This window comes from Armigeres subalbatus, chromosome 2 (assembly GCF_024139115.2).
Source record: "Armigeres subalbatus isolate Guangzhou_Male chromosome 2, GZ_Asu_2, whole genome shotgun sequence".
Classification (NCBI taxonomy): domain Eukaryota; kingdom Metazoa; phylum Arthropoda; class Insecta; order Diptera; family Culicidae; genus Armigeres; species Armigeres subalbatus.
Genome location: NC_085140.1, coordinates 423,561,275 through 423,581,884, shown reverse-complemented (window position 1 = coordinate 423,581,884; position 20,610 = coordinate 423,561,275). Strand labels below are relative to the sequence as shown.

The following is a 20,610-nucleotide window of genomic DNA, read 5'->3' as shown; positions in this document are numbered from 1 at the left end:
AAATTCCCGATGGCAGCATTTGTTTAAATTTCCCTGCATGGTGTTTTCGAAGTGTCTGGTTAAAAGTTATTTCGATCATTGCATCAGAACGCAATAACCGATCTAATTTATTTCAAACGGCAAAAAAAGGGATTCTATTATGACTTTTTGGCTAGAACCAATTTTTTTAAATTTTTTTATAATTCATCAGATCTTTTCGGTATTTCCAGAATACCCGTCGAGAATGAGAATAAATTTTGAAGAACTCGATGAATTTTCCGTAGATTTTAGAAATAATTTTCAGTGAAAATTCGTTTTAAAAAATTAATTCGTGTAAAAAAGGGAGAATTAAACATGAAAACTCTGAGGAACTTTTCATGAAAATTCAAGAGAATTGAAATTGAAAATTCTTCTAAAATTATCTTGCAAATTTATAACAATTTCAGTATGGGAAAATAAAGGGGTTCCCCCAAAATTGAAACGGGAAATTCATATTTAATTCCACAAACAAATTTCTAAGTTCTTGCGGGAAAATCATCTGATCTCCCACAAAGAATTCATTTTCATTTCCGCAAGAAATTTGTCTTGAATTTTCGTGGGATGTTCTCCGGATTTGTATTTGAAATTTTAAGGATGTCTCTTCGGATTTTCCATGAACCACATTTTTACGTAGAGTTTGAAATTTCCCCAGGAAATTATTTTCTCAGAAAATTTTCTTTAGTTTCCATAGAAAATTCTTACGAATATCGACAAGAAATTGAAATTGTTTTGGTTTTTAATGGATATTTTTCAGAATAGCCACGGTAAATTATTTTTAATTTGTACAGGAAAATCCTTTGAAAAAAATATTAGAAGAATTTCCTAAACAAATCCGCCAGAGTTTTTAAACCTCAGTAGAAACTCGTTACACTTTCTTGTTGAATTCTTCCTTGACTTCCTTTGGTATTTTTTCAAGAAATATCTTTGGGCACTCTTCCAGTATTTTAACTGAAAATCCCACTATGAATTTCTCCAGTAAATCCAACTCTGGTATTTATTTCAAATTCCCTTAAACTTCCTCCAGGGATTCGTCCAGCAATTCCCTCAGATATATTTCAGAAAATTTCTCCAGAATTTCCTTCGGATGTACATCTAGGAGGAGTTCGTCCAGAAATTTCACCGTAGGATCCTTCAAGAATTCCGTCGGAAAGTCCTCCAGTCGTTCCTCTAGAAATTCCTTGGTTTGTTTCTTTCACGACTTTCTCCAGTAGTTCTTCCAAGAAACCGTTTGGAAGTTTCTCCAGGAATCCCTCTTGATGATGCTCCAAGAATGTTGCCGAAAGATTCTCCACTAATACCTCTGGAATTATACTCTGGAATTTCTCTGTTATTTCCTCCAGGAATTCTTTCGGAAATTCCTGCAGCAATACCTCAGGAAGTTCCTCCAAAAAGTTAACCAGAAGATTTTTCGGAAGTTTCTTCAGAAATTTCTTCGAAAACTTCACTGCAAACTCTTTTAGTAATTGCTCAGGAAAACCCTCCAGGAATTCTTCAGGAAAATCCTTCAGAAAATCCCTCAGGAATTCCTCCTGTAATTCCTCCGGAAGTTCCATTAGCATTTCACCTGGAAGTTCCTCCAGAAATTTATCTGGAAGTTCCTTCAGAAAATCTTTTGGATGTTCCAACAGCAATTCCTCCGGAAATTCCTTCAGGAGTTCCATTAGGAAGTCTCCGAAAAATTCATCAGGAATTTATCCTGAAGTTTCTCCAGAAATTTCTTCAGAAAATCTTGTGGAAGCTTCTTCAGGTGTATATATTCCGAATTTCTACAGGCAATTCTTTAAAAATAAATTCAGAAGAATTCCACAAAGAAATTCAGTTAGAAAAATCCGTTGAAATTATATTTAAAGACTCATTAAAAAATCCAAGGGAAAGTGATTTCCCTTACTCTTGAAGATTTAAAGAATATTCTTTTGAATTCTAACAATTTGAGTGTTCGATACATAAAACAAGGAGATGATTGAAATTATAAACCTATTGGATTTTGAAAATTTTTCACTGATAATCATAATTTTGATATTGAAGACATTTGAAGACATCTTTACTCGACTGTGAAGACATTTGAAAATATGCCCTGGCATCCCGCATAATACTTGCTTTCATAAAAAAAAATTACGTTTCTTTGGGCAAGATTTTCGAACCTCCTTTAATGCCTTTGTTATATCTTAGCATGAAAAAAAGTGCAAAGGTAACACACTTTGTATAGGCAAGTTAAAGTCTGTAATTCTTCCCGTATGCCAATTGTAATCCCAATCGCTGATGTTTTCTAAAAACAAAACTTCGGTTGAGAAGAAAGAAATATCCTTAAAACTTGAATTTGGGAAGACACGTTCCTTAGCATTAATCTCTGCCATCTTAACATCCAATAGTATATACTCGGGATCTAACGTATACTGATATATTGCGTTCCATCAAAGAACAAAAGGCTGTATCATAGGGTAACGGCTGTATTTTGGACCGGGCTCTTATTTTGGACCACCTAGCTGAATTTTGTATTTATATCACACAAAACTAAATAAAACGTGCAATATTTAAATTTCATTGCACAAAGAAACTATCCATAAGGTATTTTCTACATTTGTTTCTTATAAAATATTGCAATTATTAGGAATATTTTCACGTGTTTACCCATGCCGGCTGGATTAGACCAAAACTAAGACGACATTGTAAAATTGAAGTCAACTTTCAAAAGCTGTAAGTTTATTTGTACATAGATTTAAACCACGTTAATGATGTTGTTGACTCATTAAAACCTAATTGAAGCAGTTTCATATCTCGAACGAAACATTGTAAGTTTAAAAACAGTATTCTGAGGCATGTCCAAAATAGGATCATTTTTTATTGAACCGAACATATTTTTGACATATCTTCTTTTTAAGTTCTAGATCTCTTAAACTTTTGTTTTTAGCAACCATTTGTTTCTCTAGTATCAAACCATTCATAAATTACTGTTCATACCGCATTTATAAATTACCGTTTATTGATGTAAGCCCTAGAAAAATGTCTATTAACCCAACATGTAACTGCTTTTTTTTATTTCCGTACGAAAATACTGCCTATGATCGCATATCAGTCCCACCTTTGCTGTAATTCCTATCCATATGGGACAAATATGCGATTGTGAGCAGAATAGTTGAGAAATCTCTACGACAAGAACCAATCTTTGCTAGAGCTCTCCGTCCGTGCTGTTTGCCAATGCAACAGAGTTCCGCGTTCTACGATTATGTTTCGTTTTGAAAAAGAATATGCAATGAGCAAGGAAGAACCAGGCAAACCACTACTATCAATGGCGCAAATGGAACAGATCTAACAAACTACATAAAAAATATGCAGGGTATGTATGCAGGTGTATACATCACGGCAATGGGCCACAAGTTTGTTTTGCTTTGATGATGCTGTACCGAGTGGTACTGACATTGAAATTAGTTTCAATACCCTAAGCTTGTAGATGTTGTTCTAAGCTTTGAATGCCTATAAAAATGTATTGCTTCACAAGGACTTTCAGGATCAAAACGCCGAAAATGCTGGAGATCGCTAATTTAATCCAATAGTAACATAACTTTGCAAGCAATACAAAATTGTTCGAGTGGTCCAAAATATGTTCAACAGGTGGTCCAGAATAAAAACAGGTGGTCCAAAATTAAATCTTACATATCTTCAGAATTTATGGTAGTTTGGTTTTTTCGGTGGGATTTACAACATTTTTACCTACAAATCCTACTTAGAATTCACCACTTTTTAGTTGCATAGGGAATTGATCAAGTATTATTACAAAATCTAACTTTTATTCGACAAAATTGTTCGGCCATCTCCTAAAGTGGTCCAAAATACCTCCCTTACCCTACGTTCCTGTGTTTTAGCATTAATGCCAAGAGAAAGAATTCGCCTACAGTTCCGTGAATTGTGAATACTTGAGCTAATTGTTGTGGAGCAGTTGAGAATATTCCGTCAATTATCCAAATCTTGGCTTGTGCCTACAACACTGACTGATGTGTTGAAGGAAACATGGATAGTCGATCGCAAGAAAGGTTCTGCGTTCAAAGTTGTCATATAGTATCAGTCGTTTTTGGTTATCTTTAAAACGAATTTTGCTTCAACCTTAATACTTAGGGAGGAAATCATGCCTCCTAACATTTAGAAAGAATAATGTATGAAGAAAAGAAGGGTGAATTCCTATTTGCGCCTCTTATTTTTGACGTTTGGTTTAAATAAATACCCTTGCAACGTTATTTCGCTACAGCTCTAATTATTCCATCAGGTTTTGATTCATTTCAGGATGTTTGTGGACCGATATAAGTGACAGCATACATAAAACATATTTTAATATCTGAATCACTTGAATGCCTTTGTTATATCTTAACATGAAAAAAGCGCTTAGGTAACAAACATTTTATAGGCAAGTTGAAGTCTGTAATCCTTCCCGTATGCCGATTGTAATCCCAATCGCTGATGTTTTCTAAAAACAAAATTTTGGTTGAGGAGAAAGAAACATCCTTGAAACTTGAATTTGGGAAGACACGTTCCTCAACATTAATCTCAGCCATCTTAAATTCCAATAGTATATACTCTGGATCTAACGTATACTGATAAATGTCGTTCCTTTAATGAATAAAAGGCTGTATCATATGTTCCCGTGTATTAGCATTAATACCAAGGGAACGAATCGACGGTGTTGACCTTCACCTACAGTTCCGTGAATTTTGAACACTTCAGCAAATTGTGGTGGAGCAGTTGAGAATGCTCCGTCAATTATCCAAATCTTAGCTTGTGCTTACAACACTGAATGATGTGTTTAAGGAAATAGAAAAATCGTCCCATCATTACCATGGATAGTCGATCGCAAGAAAGGTTCTGCGTCCAATGTTGTCATTTAGCATCTGTCGATATAAACATATACATCGTCACATTCTGATGGTTATAACAGTTCATCACGTTGTCACCGGCGTTACATTATACGACGTGGCTCGTTTTTGCTTATCTTCAAAATGAATTTTGCTTGAACCTTAATACTTAGGGAAGAAATCGTGTCTTCAATACATTTAGAAAGAACAATGTATGAAGAAAAGAAGGGTGAATTCCTATTTGTGCCTCTTATTTTTGACGATTGGTTTAAATAAATACCCTTGCAACGTTATTTTTCGCTACAGCTCTAATTATTCCGTCAGGTTTTGATTCATTTCAAGATGGAGCCAGTGGAGATATATCAGCTTCCACACTGATATTCTTCCCTCCCTCTTCATACGGGAGCTTGGCAGAAGGAAGGTCGTGCGATATATGCCCTCACAAATATTGCCCTTCGCTCGCTTTCAAATCGACTTCTATAAAAAACATTCTTCATGCCTGCCGTATCCTAACGGAACTATCAATTCTATACTTTCGCCTCTAATGCTATCATGAACATGTACGTCCGAATTTGGAAGATGATATTAGCATTTCCATATCAATTCAAGATGTTTGTGGACCGGTATAAGTCAAGACAAAATTTTCAAAACGACTTATCTGCTTTTGTAAACAAAGATTCAAACGACGATTTGACGAATCTGATAGCTCTCCCACGCAAACTAACACCAACAACAGGTAGCGGAAACCTTCACCTTCCTATTGGTGGTGTTGGTTTGCGTGGGAGAGCTATCAGATTCGTCAATTCGTCGTTTGAATCTTTGTTTACAAAAGCAGATAAGTCGTTTTGAAAATTTTGTCTTGAAGTGACCAGCATACATAAAACATATTTTAATATCAGATGCTCTCAACAATGCTGAGCGATTGAAACTGACTTTTTTTTGGATGAATGGATTGCAAGACAGTGATGAGTAGATTTTATTTATAATCAATGTTAAATGGGGCTTTACACCTCGGGTAAGTTTTCCGCCGGATTTTGGTCTCTGTACCCTGGGGAAAAAGTCTGCGGGTCGAATTCCCGAGGTGTGAAGCTACCTTAAAGGACTTATTTAAAGAAATCAAGTCATTATTTGAATATTATGAAAAAGAAAGTACATAACGTCTTTAATTTTCTTATTATTTCACATATAAATGAAACGAATATTTAGATACATGTGAGAGACGTACGTCTCGTGTACAACACGTGTACAACAAGATATGAGATAAGTAGGAAATCAAATATTCTTTTTCTTTTATTAGTCACAAAAAATCTTTTCATCAAGTAATGTGAAGAGTTTTTTCCGGGCATATAGTCTATTCGGGCGAATGATCCATTCGGGCGTTTGGTCTTTTCGGGCGTTTGGTCTATTCGGGCGAATGGAATTCGGGCGTTTGTCATTCGGGCGAATGGAATTCGGACGAGTGTCATTCGGGCGTTTGTGATAGAACCCTTTTTTAGGACGTTTGTATGAACCTCGTGTAAAAAGTTGCTCGGTCTCTGCAAGAATTATTAATGGTAAATTAGTTGCAAGGAAATTTAATGCAATTTCAACTGCTTGAAACTCACAAAGTTGCGGATAGTTGCAGCTGTAATGCACATGATTTCATAGGGTACACCGAAAACAACGATTCTGTTGATGTTTCAGGGTGGAGCTCGTTGAAACTTTTTTCAGAGCTCCGAATTACTCAGCTTAAAAATGTTTATCGATTAATATTTCAACGAATGTAACATTTCTGTTTCTCGCATACACGGTCTAACTTAACTGATTTTTTGTTTGCAATTCAATAAGTTTTGCTTAATATCAGATATTCAATTTACGAATTTTGGCTTCATGCAGTATAAGATCCGTAGGAACGTTTTTATGGACCTTCACATTTGAGGGAAATTTATGCCCAAACATTCATATAAGTTTTTAAGCATTTCTTGATAGATGCTTCAAACACTTGTTCACATTACAAGGACTATATACAAATACGTCGCACAAGAATGCTGTAGGAGCAAGTTCTGACGAAATACAATGGACGTATTTTGATGAACGATGAAACTAATATTAAAAAGAACTTTCAACTACCGGGGCATAATTTTTACCTTGCCAAACGGAAGGGAGATGCCCCAGGAAGATTCAAATTTGTGTATGCAGGCAAGAGTGCTTGTGATTTGATGGAATGGCAAAGCATCTGCAGTTGTGGAAAGAAAACTAAAGTTCCATCACTGGAGCGACCATAAATGGCAATGTATACAAGGAGGAGTGTCTTCAGAAGCGATTTTTGCCATTCATCCAATCACACGACGGCCCGGTGATGCTTTGGCTTGATTAAGCAAGCTGCTGTTACAGACGGGATGTAATGGAATGGTATGAACCGAATAAAATGACGTTATTGAAAAAGCTATCAACCCACCAAAATGCCCAAATTTTCGTCGCATCGAAAAATATTAGGTAAGTATCAGAGGTAAACTTAAGAAATGGTGCAATACATACAAAAATCCATCTGATATGGAGAAGTGGTGTGAAAAAATTGCAGATCATGTTGACCATTCTATTGTGTAAAAAATGATGAGTGGTATTGAGGGATCTAAGAATTCATCCAAAATGCTGATGAATAATTGTTATTAAGCTCCCTGTATAATCAAATCTTAACCACTTTTTTATGTACTCTTTCGACAAAGAAATGCCTCATGTCGTGCGGCCAAATACTAAGTGGATCAAGCTTTAGTGGTAAATAAACAAGAACGAGGCGCATTTTATAAAGGCCGTCATCAGTTGTTAAAAAGCTAATAATTGTTCGACTTTAAAAACATTAAATTCAAATTGTTTAATGCAAAAAACGGTTCATTCAAAATTCCGCGAAAAAATAATAAACAAAAATTACGTTACGTTCTGAAAAATTTGTAATTAAATGGGATCATCTTAATTTTATATCGTTTCGAAGTCCCGATTCATACTTTGTTTCATTTAAAACCAATAAGAAAATTTGACATTTCGTTTCGTTGTGACATGAAAAAATATGATTCTGCATAAATTTATGGATTGGAACATTATATTACCAGATTTGGACACGTTGGTTTAAAATTTTATAGACGATATCTAAACTCACAAGCGAAATCTAAAATTCTAAGCCATTTTTAGAATTTCTTCATAGAAAAATTGTTGATGCCGATCAAATGCAGACGAATTACATTCAAATTTCACAAAATTAAAAGAACGACTTTTACAGAAACCAATATAAATAATTTGTTTATTTCAATTCACCATAACATATGTTACGTCCAAGTTTTACAGCCAGTACTTGTTGTGTCCGAGTCCGTATCCATATCCATAGCCACCATTGTTCCACAAACCATTGTCTACAACCTTGGAACCAACAGTTACAACTGGCGAGGAGTATCCCCAGTTCTTGCCATGGCCATAAGCACCATAATTCCACAGTCCATTGTCCACTACTTTGGTGCCAACGGCGACAACCGGCGAAGAGTATCCCCAGTTCTTGCCATTCGTAGGCCAACTTCCATACACGTTCGGGTAGGCGTACTTTCCATAGGCAACATCTGGGACCACAGCGACCTTACCACCATACAATCCACCATATGCGGGCCAAACCGTGCTAGTCTTCAGTGGCCACGGGTCGGAGTAGGACACAACATCTTGAACGTATGGAGCGGGTGAAGCATTGGCGACGATGGCCATAGTCATTGCAATTACGGAAATTGTAACCTGTGAACAACATATTGTTAAGTTTAATCCAACAAGTAGTAAATTCGCATTAGTTACCTTCATTGTAGCGCCGCGACTGTGGTTGGTTCTATTCTCGGAAACACTGCTGATTGACTGATGCAGTTCTACATGAAAGAGATCTATTTTATATAAATTGATCTATACGTTGAACAACACATTGATACAAAGAACTATCCTTAAGTGAATGTTACATTGATTCGTTCTTGTATTCCAACTTGTTTGAGTAATTAATTGACCCGTATCAAAATTCACTTCAGCACGCTTTTCCTCACTATTTGCTTTAGTCTCTTCGTTTAGTCAAACAGGCGGGTCATGAAAACTTAACCCCAGATAGTTATTTATTGGTGCAAAGAATGGCGTGTTTCCGCATGAGTGATATTGGTTACTGCTCGTCTTTGAAACCAAAGGAATAAAACAAACCGAAATAATTAAACGTGTCTGTAGGCAATCCTATCGCCACCGGGTGCTGGTGATACTTCCTATCTGGATTTTTGTAAACTAAAATCGTTAAATCAGTATAAAAGCAGATGAGTTTAAGTACTAATCATCAGTCAATCAATTGTTTTACTTGTGCATCAAGCCTGATCAGCCAAGACAGTAAAAATGAAGGTAATGAAAAACGTTAACTTAAATAATCTTGATTTAATATTTTTGTAATCTTCATAGGTTGTCAGTGCCATCCTAGCGCTGGTTCTAGCCATCTGCGCTAATGCTTCTCCTTCGCCATATGTCCAAGATGTTGTGACCTACTCCAACCCGTGGCCTCTGAAGACCAGCACGGTTTGGCCCGCATATGGTGGATTGTACGGTGGTAAGGTCGCTGTGGTCCCAGATGTTGCATACGGAAAGTACGCCTACCCGAACGTGTATGGAAGTTGGCCTGCGAATGGCAAGAACTGGGGATACTCTTCGCCGGTTGTCGCCGTTGGCACCAAAGTAGTGGACAATGGACTGTGGAATTATGGTGGCTATGGATATGGCAAAAACTGGGGTAACTCCGCGCCAGTTGTAACTGTTGGTGCCAAGGTGGTAGACAATGGTTTGTGGAACAATGGTGGTTACGGCTACGGATACGGACTGGGGCACAACAAGTATTGGTATTAGGTATCATACGAATTCCGTTTAATTAATAAAGAATTATAACCAGCGCATGACTTTATTTCTTTTACTTTTGGAAATTATATTTAACAATTACAAACATCGAGTCACGTTAAGTGTTGTTGCTGTCATTGTTCATAAACTAAGTCCAGTATGTCAAATGAAAATTGTAACAATCACAGGGAGAGTAATCTGGTAGACACCACCAAATCGTTAAAATTATCATTAAATACTATCCAAGATTGTTAAGATTATCATATAATTCATACAATATATTTATTGCGTATTGTGAATCCATTATTATTTCCACCGTAGGGTAAATGGGATCAACGAGACTCCACTGAATCTTGAGACTCCACTGGTCTTGAACTGGATCTAGTTCAGATTTATATCGACTTTCTGTATTCCTTTGCAGAGGCTTCATCGCCATGACCCTCGGGGTCCACCCTTGTTGCGATATCCTGTCAGATTCCAATCCAGCGCATGTTTATGGATTTTGTCTCCGGTCTTTTGAAGTGTGGCCGATTCACCCCCATTTATGATCTCAAATTTCCTACTTCATGTCGAATTCTAGAACGTACACACAGCCACAGAGAACAGACATGGAGGCTCGAACATTTTTTTTTGCAAAACGTGTGTAAACAACCGAACCGCAACGCCAACGACGTCGACATTGCAAGTCACAATCTCATTTTGACAACACGATGGCGCTGCTATGCTCTTGCATGCATAACGATACTAGCGCACAGTGGCATTTTTTGATGACGCTAGCGTTGATTATGCACGGGACAACAACGACATTCCAAAGATATGTTATAACAAAAAAGTTATCACAACATAGCAAGCGCAGCTTCAACGTCTGTTCTCTGTGATGCAGCTACGTAATTCAATCAAGAGCCCCGTACGCCTGCCACTGGCAAACAAAGCTCGTGTACTCTACATCGAAGCTTAGAACCGGTAGTATGGCGCAATCGTTAATGGGAACACATTTATATTCGGTTAGTTACTGCAAATAAATTCTTTTTCGAGTCTCTATAATCAAGCAGGTATCTTAAGAATACTACAAATACAAATACTACAAATCGACGTGTTAAATTGCTTGATTTGGGTGCTTGATTTGGTTTGAATATCGAAAACAAAAGTTTGCATAAAAATTGCCTCGCTATAACAAAAAGGTGATAGAGAATTAGAATTATTAATTGAATTTAGAACGAAATCCAGATGTCTCACATGTCGGGGTAGGAATTCAGTGCTCCGCCTTCTCCCCATGAGTTCAACATCACCTTTGCGTACAATTCTATTTAGCTGCACGTTTGAGTTTTTCTCTAGAAAGCAATTTATTCTTAGCCTATCAAAGTAGGGGAACGGTTCGGCACTTCATCCCATAGCTCCTATTTCCATCCCATCAAAAACAAAGCAATGAAAAAAAATTTGGTTTGTTTCTTTTTTTTTCACTAGTGAGCACGCGTGTTAGCAAAAAGAAGCGACGAGATTGGTGCTGTATTTCTTACACATCAATACAAGTTGATAATTAGGGAATCACCAAATACAGGGTTGGTCATTTCTCACACTTCGTCTTGAAATGTGTAGAGATTTTACAAATAAAGAGAAGTGTATTGATTCACACTCGAGAGCGTTCACACGTAAGTGTGATTGAAGCCAAGAGAAACATGATCGATAAAGAGTGAGAATATTTTCGGTCGCGTGTGTTTTGATATTGTGTACAAAATGGTCTATGTTTAGGCGCTCACAACAACGTATTTACATGGAAGATTTAGAATATAGCCTAAATGTATGCATTTTGGTAAACAGCAAATAACCATTTTCCTGTACTCTTTACACTTGTGGGTTTGTGCGACGAAGAGTGGATACTACGCACGCTCCTTCATACAAAGATAAAGTGTATTTCTGCACAATACACTCGGATAACAGATCGAGAAAAGAGAAGTTTTTACACCTTCTCTTGAATACTCCTCAGAGCGAACCAACCCTGACCAAATATATTAAAAATTTTAGCGTGTAGTAGTTACATTTCTGCCACGGGTGGCGCCACATACGCTAAAGCATGGATCGCCAGTATTGCATGAGAGCAGGCCTTGGAATATTCGTTCAAAAACGAACGAATGCTTCGTTTTTAGCCCGCAGTGAGGTTGTAATTTCGGTGCACGGATTGATGTGCGCTCGACGATGTGCTGCTGGCTGCACGAACAAGGGAAGAGGCAAATACAAAGCATTCGTTTCATACATTGAAAGTGGGTAGTTTTGAACGTGGCATCTTCCTAAGCCGGGTAGTGCCGAGGAGGCATCGTTCAGTAGGACAGTGTGAAATGAGGATGGTTCCTTCCTGGGTGGTGAGGATAGAATCGATTTGGTTGTCAAACTGAAGCCAAAATTTTCTATTGTGCCGGAGCCAAACATTGAAGATTGTGGTTATGTTCGTTTCTGATCTAATATTGAGAAGTATTGTTATTATTTTGGGAAAAAATAAAAATAAACTTTGTTTGAGTTTTGTTTTCTTTGTAACAAACATTCTCACATTATATTTCGAGTGGAAAATTAGTGGGAATGCAATTAAAAAGGACTCGTTACGAAATTTCACGAGATTCAGCAGCTGATTGGAGCATCAATGTATGTAAACAATCGTAAAGTCATGTAGAGTCTAGCGCATTTGTGCGCCCTCGTGCAGCGTAGAAAGAGAAATTCGAAGAGCGGGAAATGTTTGACAGCCAAGTAACTGCAAAATAATTTAGTTTATGGGAGTGATTTCAAAATATCCCTCTGCTCGCTTGAGCGCGGAAAAGCGGCTCTATCCGCAGCACCCAGGTTCCTTCGTTCATCGGCAGTGTTTCAGATGCGAGTGAGTTTTGTGTGAATACAAAACCGTATTAGCGAGAAAGAGAGAGAATGTATCATATACCCCTCTTTCACACATTCATTCCAACTGAAATGCGCAGCTTAGTATAAGTGAGGCAAGAGAGTTGAATATTCTCTGCACCAGTGGTGCGAATTCTCAATCTCAGTGACTGAAATTTGTTGGATATTGATACCATTCCCTCTTCACACTCACTTCCTAGCAGTGAAAACTGAAAATGGTTAGCAGCAACAATCAAAGATAAAGTAAACAAAAGACCTCTCTTCTCATTGCACACGTAGCCCGCACTGACAGTCTATTCAGTTCACTCGCTGCTGTGTGAATGCGACGGCCCTATATAAATGCATGGGTGAATACTATCACTTGAACGACAATGACAGGAAATTTTTGCCGAATGATCATCAGCTTCAGCCCGCTGTTGGCAAACCGAGGTTGCTAAGCTACTCCTGCTTTGTCGTTCTGACTGAAATGCACCGTCATAGGCAGGGCCGGATTTAGCCGGAAGGGGGCCCCGGGGCCGACGGTATGTGGGGGCCCCAAAATGTACAAAAAATGTTAGTTTTGGTACATAAGATTTGTGGGGGTCCTGGGCCACGCCCCCCCCGGCCCCCCCATAAATCAGGTCCTGGTCATAGGCAAAGAGGAGCAGAGAAAAATACAAAACAAAAGAATCACACTCAGCAGGCATTGTTGATAAATTGCACCACTGCTCTGCACTAGCGGGTGTTTGGTGTCACTCTCCAGCTGTTTCGTACAGCAGTGCTATATGGAGCGAGAAAGCATTCTTCACCAAGCGCTTTGAAACTGTTCTCTCATGAAGCTACCTTCCTCGGGAGTTTTCCGTTGGGTACTTTTTTAACATGGGAGTGTAGTACCCAAATAGAGAGAAAGGTTAAGTAATAAGAGATGTTCATATAACGAATAAAATTATTGTTAAAAAAACAGAATAATTATACCTATCATTGGAAACCTTGGTGATTCCTAATTTCACATAATATGGACAACAGGAAATTCATTGCGATATGTAGACAACCCTGTATTCGACTTTACCACTTCATATCTCTGCTTCGACTCATCTCCGTGGTAACGAATACTTCTACAGCTCAAATCACGAAGAGAAGTACTATAAGCTTTACACACACTAACAACGTAATGCATTACACACATCAGTATAATGCCGAACTCTACGTCGTAGCCAGGGTTGCCATTATGCCAGATATATCTGGCACTGCCAGACTTTTTGGCAGCAAAAAGAGAAAAAGAGAAACCACCAAAAATGCCAGACTTTTCAAATTTCAGAAAGATTTTTTTTTACATTATGACCTGCATGAACATGTTCAAACATTTCTAATGAGTCATTCAGTTATTATTTTCATATTCATTCAATAACTGAAATCTGACCGCAAAACTCATTTTTGAATCATTTTCAATATTTTATAAATAAAGTGAAGGTATGGTTTCCGCGGATGTTGTTCCGGATTGCGGTTTGGCCATGCTGGTTTCCAGAAATCGGTGTTGAAGGAATCTTTCAAGGCTAATTTTTGGTGTAATTTCTTGCGTTTCGTGTTCTGGAAATGCTTACAACATTCTGTAACAATGATGCCAATAAATGTAATCATTGTCTAGTTCCATGATATATCATATTTCCTGATTCATTTCGGTCAATTCGGCGTCCTTCTGAAAGATCCGAAACATCATTAAACTTCTTTTGAAGGACCTTATTGGCCACCGGAGGTCCTACGGAAGATTTAGGACATACGTAAAAGTGAAAAGTTCATAAAACTCATCCGTCTCTAAAAAGCGAATGATTGACGAGGTCCGTTCTCATAAGTCACTCATGAGTCAATTATGGCCACCGAAATTCCTCCGGAAAATCCGGAGCCTTCGTAAAAATGGTCAATTCACGATACTCAGAGCGCAATTTTGTTCAAATCTTTTGATTATCGTACTCTGAGTAACAAATGCTTGGCTTAACCCCTTCTCATGAACTTGTTACGCTCCAATCCTCTGCTATTATGGACATTTCATAAAAATTATGATGGCACTTTTTACAAATATTCAAATAATAACTATGCTTATCAAAATTATTTTTGGAATACCTATGGGCTTACGAGTACCGTAGACCATTTTTAATTTGAGCTTCGTTTGTTTGTTAATCGATCAATTTAAAAATGTTTTGAACTTCATTTATTGTTACTTAGAAACTCAAAATAAAAGCAAACCCCGTTATTCTGAATGAATTCAAGTTTCACCAATAGCTGTTCGGAAATGTTCAAATCTCCATCTCACTGAACAAATATTCATCACATTGTGAAACAAAAAAATACGGCACCAATTTCGTCGCTTCTTTCTGTTCACATGCGTGCTAATTGCTGAAAAAAAAATCACAAGAATAAGAAATAAATCAAATACCTTTCTATTGCTTTGTTATTGATGGAATGAACATCGGAGCCATGAGATGAAGTTCGGCATCCGTTCCCAGAAATATTTATATTTTTTTGTAATTTCAGATATTTCAGAGCTAATCTAAAATCTAACAATCAATTCAATCTGAATTTTCTGAATTGTATAAAATGGTATGATTTCTAAGAATCTCATTTTTACAAATATCGAATTGTTTAAACGAATATCTTAGGCGGAAAAAGATTGAGAATTGGTAAACATAGAGCAAAAGCAAAAAGAGGGTCAGAACAGAATTTTCTAATATTGGTGAAAATAATTAGTATTAGATCACATTTTTAGTTAGAATCTATTAAATTAAAAAAAAATATAAATTAATATTAAAAACTTTTAATAACTAAAAAAATAATAAAGACGAATTTCTTCGCCAGATTTTGCCAGATTTTTAGTTTGTAGCATGCCAGACTTTTCTCAAAAAGTAGTGGCAACCCTGGTCGTAGCATCGAACGAACTTTACTTCATTCTCTCGATCAAGTTTGGACCGTGTGGTCGCGCTCGTGAGTCGGTAGGTAAGGAGCGAAAAAAAATAAGATGGAGTCGGACAGTTCGAATGGGAGTCAGCCGGAGGTTTGTCCGGAATCCCCGGAAAATTACCACAGGGAGTAAAGGCAAACTACTTCGACCCTACTTACTCAATTTTGGCTTCCCGTACGGATGTTCGAGGCTGGGTGAATTAAACTCACTATTGGGTAGTTTATTTCTTCCGTGTTGGCAAAGGAATACAGAAAGTCGAAAGTCTGAACTACACAGATAAAAATATGTTGTGATTTTAAATGTATTTTCATGCACATTCAATCGATCTCACTGTCCTCTTAAATCAAAATAAATTTAAACTGTGCTTGCTTGTAGAATACAGTAAAATTTAATTTAATATCAAATGTTAATTCGTTTGATGAAAAGATATTTTAGTTAACAGATAAAGATTGTCGCTTCGGTTCCCTTTGTTCTGCTGTCCGAAACATGCGTGGTACCTAACTGTCAAATCGTATGTATTTTTCCTTCATTGACATTTAGATCCCCTATCTTCGCCAGCAAAAGATGTTCCGGACAGCGACGACAGCGACAATATTTATCTTGTAACTAAAATATCTTTTGTTTGATGGGATAAGCTGTAATTTTACACGTCGTGAATTTAAAAAAAAAACTTGCTGTGTAGATCCGGTTCAAGACCAGTGGAGTCTCAAGATTCAGTGGAGTCTCGTTGATCCCCTTTACCCTACGGTTGAAATAATAAATGGATTCACAATACGCAATAAATGGATTGTATGAATTATATGATAATTTTAACAATTTTGGATAGTATTTAATGATAATTTTAACGATTTGGTGGTGTCTACCAGATTACTCTCCCTGTGATTGTTATAATTTTCATTTGACATACTGAGCTTAGTTTATGAACAATGACAGCAACAACACTCAACGTGACTCGATTTTTGTAATTGTTAAATATAATTTCCAAAAGTAAAACAAATAAAGTCATGCGCTGGTTATAATTCTTTATTAATTAAACGGAATTCGTATGATACCTAATACCAATACTTGTTGTGCCCCAGTCCGTATCCGTAGCCGTAACCACCATTGTTCCACAAACCATTGTCTACCACCTTGGCCCCAACAGATACAACAGGCGAGGAGTATCCCCAGTTCTTGCCATATCCATAGCCACCATAATTCCACAGTCCATTGTCCACTACTTTGGCGCCAACGGCGACAACCGGCGAAGAGTATCCCCAGTTCTTGCCATTCGCAGGCCAGCTTCCATAAACATTCGGGTAGGCGTACTTTCCGTAGGCAACATCTGGGACCACAGCGACCTTACCACCGTACAATCCACCGTATGCGGGCCAAACCGTGCTGGTCTTCAGTGGCCACGGGTTGGAGTAGGTCACAACATCTTGGACATATGGCGAAGGAGAAGCATTGGCGCAGATGGCCAAAACAAGAGCTAGGATGGCATTGATGACCTATGCAGATCACGAAAATTTTGTATCATGGTTATTCAAGTTAACGTGTTTCATTACCTTCATTTTCCTCTCTTAGCCTCTTGGTTGATGAGACTTCTTGCACTAGTAAAACAATTGATTGACTGATGGTTAGTACTTGAACCCATCTGCTTTTATACGGATTAATCCAGAAAGGAAGTATCACCGGCAACCGGTGGCGAAAAAATTGCAAGCAGACACGTTCAATTATTTGGTTTGTTTATTTCTTTGATTTTGCAGACGAGCAGTAATCCTTTCGTTTTCGAAATCACTCAAGCGTGTATGTAACTGAAACGTTTGCCTTTTATTTATCAACTTTTTTTTTACCATTCTCTATATTAATAGATAACTATCTGGGGCTTTAATTTTGATGACCATGTTCGGCAAAACGTAGAGATTAGAGGAAATAGCAAAAAAAATGTGCTGAGTTAGACTTGCAGTACAAAGCAATGAATTGCACATAAAAGTTTAAATGGAAAAACGTATTGTTTCACGTATGGTCTCATTGATATAAATTAGATCTCTCAGAACAGTTCTGCATCAGTCAATCAGCAGTGTTTTCGAAGATCAAACCAACCACATTCGCGGCGCTACAATGAAGGTAACTAATTCGAATTTACTACTTTTTGGATTAATTTTTACAATATATTGTTTACAGTTTACAATTTCTGTAATTGCAATGACTATGGCCATCGTCGCCAATGCATCACCCGCTCCATACGTTCAAGATGTTGTGTCGTACTCCAACCCGTGGCCACTGAAGACTAGCACGGTTTGGCCCGCATACGGTGGATTGTATGGTGGTAAGGTCGCTGTGGTTCCAGATGCTGCCTACGGAAAATACTCCTACCCGAATGTTTATGGAAGTTGGCCTGCGAGTGGCAAGACCTGGGGATACTCTTCGCCGGTTGTCGCCGTTGGCACCAAAGTAGTGGACAATGGACTGTGGAATTATGGTGGCTATGGATATGGCAAGAACTGGGGATACTCCGCGCCAGTTGTAACTGTTGGTGCCAAGGTGGTAGACAATGGTTTGTGGAACAATGGTGGCTATGGATATGGATACGGACTCGGACATAACAAATACTGGTAGGGAAAATGAGACATAAGAATTACTGTGGCGAATTAAAATAAACAAATTTTTGTAATTGGTTTCTATGGAAGGCAGTCTTTTAATTTTGTAAAATTTGAAACAATGATTTCCGGAATTCGTATCCTTTTTATTCATTTCATCGTTTTTTGTTTGAATCCGGCTGCAACGCTGAATGGAGCATGTTATAATCGAATCGAAAGTCTAGGAGCTAACGAGTAAATACTACGAATCACATCCGGAAACTTTTTTTTGAATGCGATTGCAGTTGGCAAATTTATAAGTGTACAGGGGTGACAGAAGCCGGAGTTGCGGATAATACTCACGACAACCCCAACGTTCAAGATGATCAAAATTTATAATTAACCATGCATTTATCTGTTTGATCTGATATATCAATATAATAGTTAACAAATCGAGTTTAGCAATGCCCTAAAGTAAAAGTGAATTTTTACATATTCTGAATCAATGTCTAAAAGCAGGAAATGTTTTATTTTATTTTGTACATACAGCAGCAATAATAGGAATAAAGAGCAAGTATATACTTTTTTTCAATGTTGTCAACTGCTTAGCACGGCGAGTGAGTGCTGTTCTTGATTGTAACCCAATTTGCTGAGTCAAGTATGAGACACTAGGGTGGCGTGACCTCTCTCAATGAAAATGAAAATCTCAGTACTGCGCCTAATAAAAGGAATGTCACACAAAATTGTTTTGGGTATAGGGTCCTTTCCTGTTGGGGATCGCTCGTATAGTTTTCTCCTGGTATCCGTTGATCTTTGCTGCTTCCAAGATGTGCTGCACTTCTCTCGTTTTTCCTTCTTCGCTCAGGGGTATCGTCTGCATCCTGATATGCTGCAATTTTGTGTTGATACGAATAGTAATAGAGATGACTCTCATAGTGTTTGTGGACTTCCTTAGATTTCGAAGCTCAATGTTGTATTCGCTTTCCTTGATGACCATTAGATCCAAGAAAGGTAATTTACCTTCTTTTTCCTTCTGGAAGGTAAATTTGATGTCATTAGGCACGTTCAGAGCCGTAACGTAGAGTCCCAGCGCCTTTGGCGAAACCATCGGTCTCTTACTAAGGGAAATAAAAAGCGCAAATTCAGGGGCTAAATATTCATAAAATTCCCTAAAATGTTTACGAAAATATACAAACGCATTTTTTTCTCCAGAACCCACGCCTTGCTAGACCTAGTAGATAGGTCAAAAAGTCCAACTCTAGTCTAGGAAAAAAAACCTATTTTGAGCTGGGTATCAAGAAAAATCCAACGCTGAAGAGAATCTTTCAATGGTTTGGGGACACCATTGGGCCTAGTTGGGTTTATGAAACCCAGCTCTAAAGTGGGTTAGTTGATGTTCGGAATCGCTGTCAGTCCTAACCAGATCATAAAAAATTCAAATCTGTTGTGGCTTGGTTGTATATTTGAAGGAACTAATAATCTTAGTCAAGTCGATATTAAAACTCAAATCTGGAATGAGTTAATCGATGGTCGGAATTATTATGAAACCCTATTGAATCAAGTGGGTTGGTAAGGTTGGTGTATGAAATCACCATTGAATCTATTCGAATCAAGGAAAACACCAACTCCGGAATGGGTCTGACAGTGGTTTGGAACCACTACTTGACCTAGATGGGACAATAAAACCCAAATCTGCAGTGGTCGATGTTCGGAAATGCCATCGGTAAGGGAAAGGTAAAAAATCTAAATAAGGATTAAACTGCATTTAATTGTTACTAGAAGAAATGAACATTCCAATCAATTAATGCCCACTAACAATTTCAACGAAGCAAAGTCTTAGGTACCGAATCCTCTGAATGTAACTTCTCGTAATTTTGACTACATGAAGTAGATCTGAATAATATATCTCAAATCTACACAATCCCAGAACACTACTTCCTGGTTTCAGTTATTATTGCAAAGGGCCTTTCGTCAATCGGTCGGTTAAGGATGTAGTCCTTGAAAGAATTCAACTACAGAAGCTGAATATTCTTTCCTGTATATATTTCCCACGTATATTAAACATTACGGGTACGGTAGTCCCTCCAAGGCCGTAATAGTGGACACAAAATTAACTATTTGGATCCACACAATATGGGTATCAAACTTCATGATTTTGAAATAACTTTCAAAATATGATACACTCAGATTTGTTTCTTGTTGAACAAACCACCCGGTTTCAAAAGTCCCTGAAAACCCGTAGGAGCAAGAAAATAAGAAATAGGGGAAATGTTCCGATTTCCATCTCACTGTACATATATCCATCTCATCGCTAAACAAAGAAATGCGGCACCAAATTTTCTCGCTTCTTTTTGTCAACATGCGTGCTCACTGCTGAAAAAATCATAAAAATAATAAACAAACCAAATTCCTTTCCATTGCTTTGTTTTTGATGGGATTGAAATAGGAGCTATGAGATGAAGTGGCGAACCATTCCCCTATGTTTATGAGCCTTTTGTCCCACTGAAGAGGCGAG

General features: G+C 37.6%; 4 protein-coding genes across 4 annotated transcripts; 2 read left to right on the top strand and 2 right to left on the bottom strand.

Annotated features, from left to right (window-relative positions):
- Positions 1-8,115: 8,115 nt before the first annotated feature.
- LOC134217833 (uncharacterized) lies at positions 8,116-8,714 on the bottom strand. Its single transcript, XM_062696650.1, has 2 exons — positions 8,667-8,714; positions 8,116-8,609 (listed from the first exon to the last, which is right to left on the bottom strand). Exons 1-2 carry the CDS (start codon positions 8,670-8,672, stop codon positions 8,172-8,174), a joined length of 444 nt encoding a protein of 147 aa, XP_062552634.1. The 5' UTR covers positions 8,673-8,714; the 3' UTR covers positions 8,116-8,171.
- Positions 8,715-9,113: 399 nt separating this feature from the next.
- On the top strand, positions 9,114-9,911 carry LOC134217832 (shematrin-like protein 1). The gene is made up of 2 exons (XM_062696649.1): positions 9,114-9,239; positions 9,297-9,911. Exons 1-2 carry the CDS (start codon positions 9,234-9,236, stop codon positions 9,732-9,734), a joined length of 444 nt encoding a protein of 147 aa, XP_062552633.1. The 5' UTR covers positions 9,114-9,233; the 3' UTR covers positions 9,735-9,911.
- A 6,539-nt stretch (positions 9,912-16,450) lies between these two features.
- LOC134217830 (uncharacterized) lies at positions 16,451-17,152 on the bottom strand. The gene is made up of 2 exons (XM_062696648.1): positions 17,082-17,152; positions 16,451-17,024 (listed from the first exon to the last, which is right to left on the bottom strand). The coding sequence occupies exons 1-2, from the start codon at positions 17,085-17,087 to the stop codon at positions 16,587-16,589; spliced, it is 444 nt and encodes a 147-aa protein (XP_062552632.1). The 5' UTR covers positions 17,088-17,152; the 3' UTR covers positions 16,451-16,586.
- A 409-nt stretch (positions 17,153-17,561) lies between these two features.
- LOC134217829 (uncharacterized) lies at positions 17,562-18,813 on the top strand. The gene is made up of 2 exons (XM_062696647.1): positions 17,562-17,643; positions 17,701-18,813. The coding sequence occupies exons 1-2, from the start codon at positions 17,638-17,640 to the stop codon at positions 18,133-18,135; spliced, it is 441 nt and encodes a 146-aa protein (XP_062552631.1). The 5' UTR covers positions 17,562-17,637; the 3' UTR covers positions 18,136-18,813.
- The last annotated feature ends 1,797 nt before the right edge of the window (positions 18,814-20,610 follow it).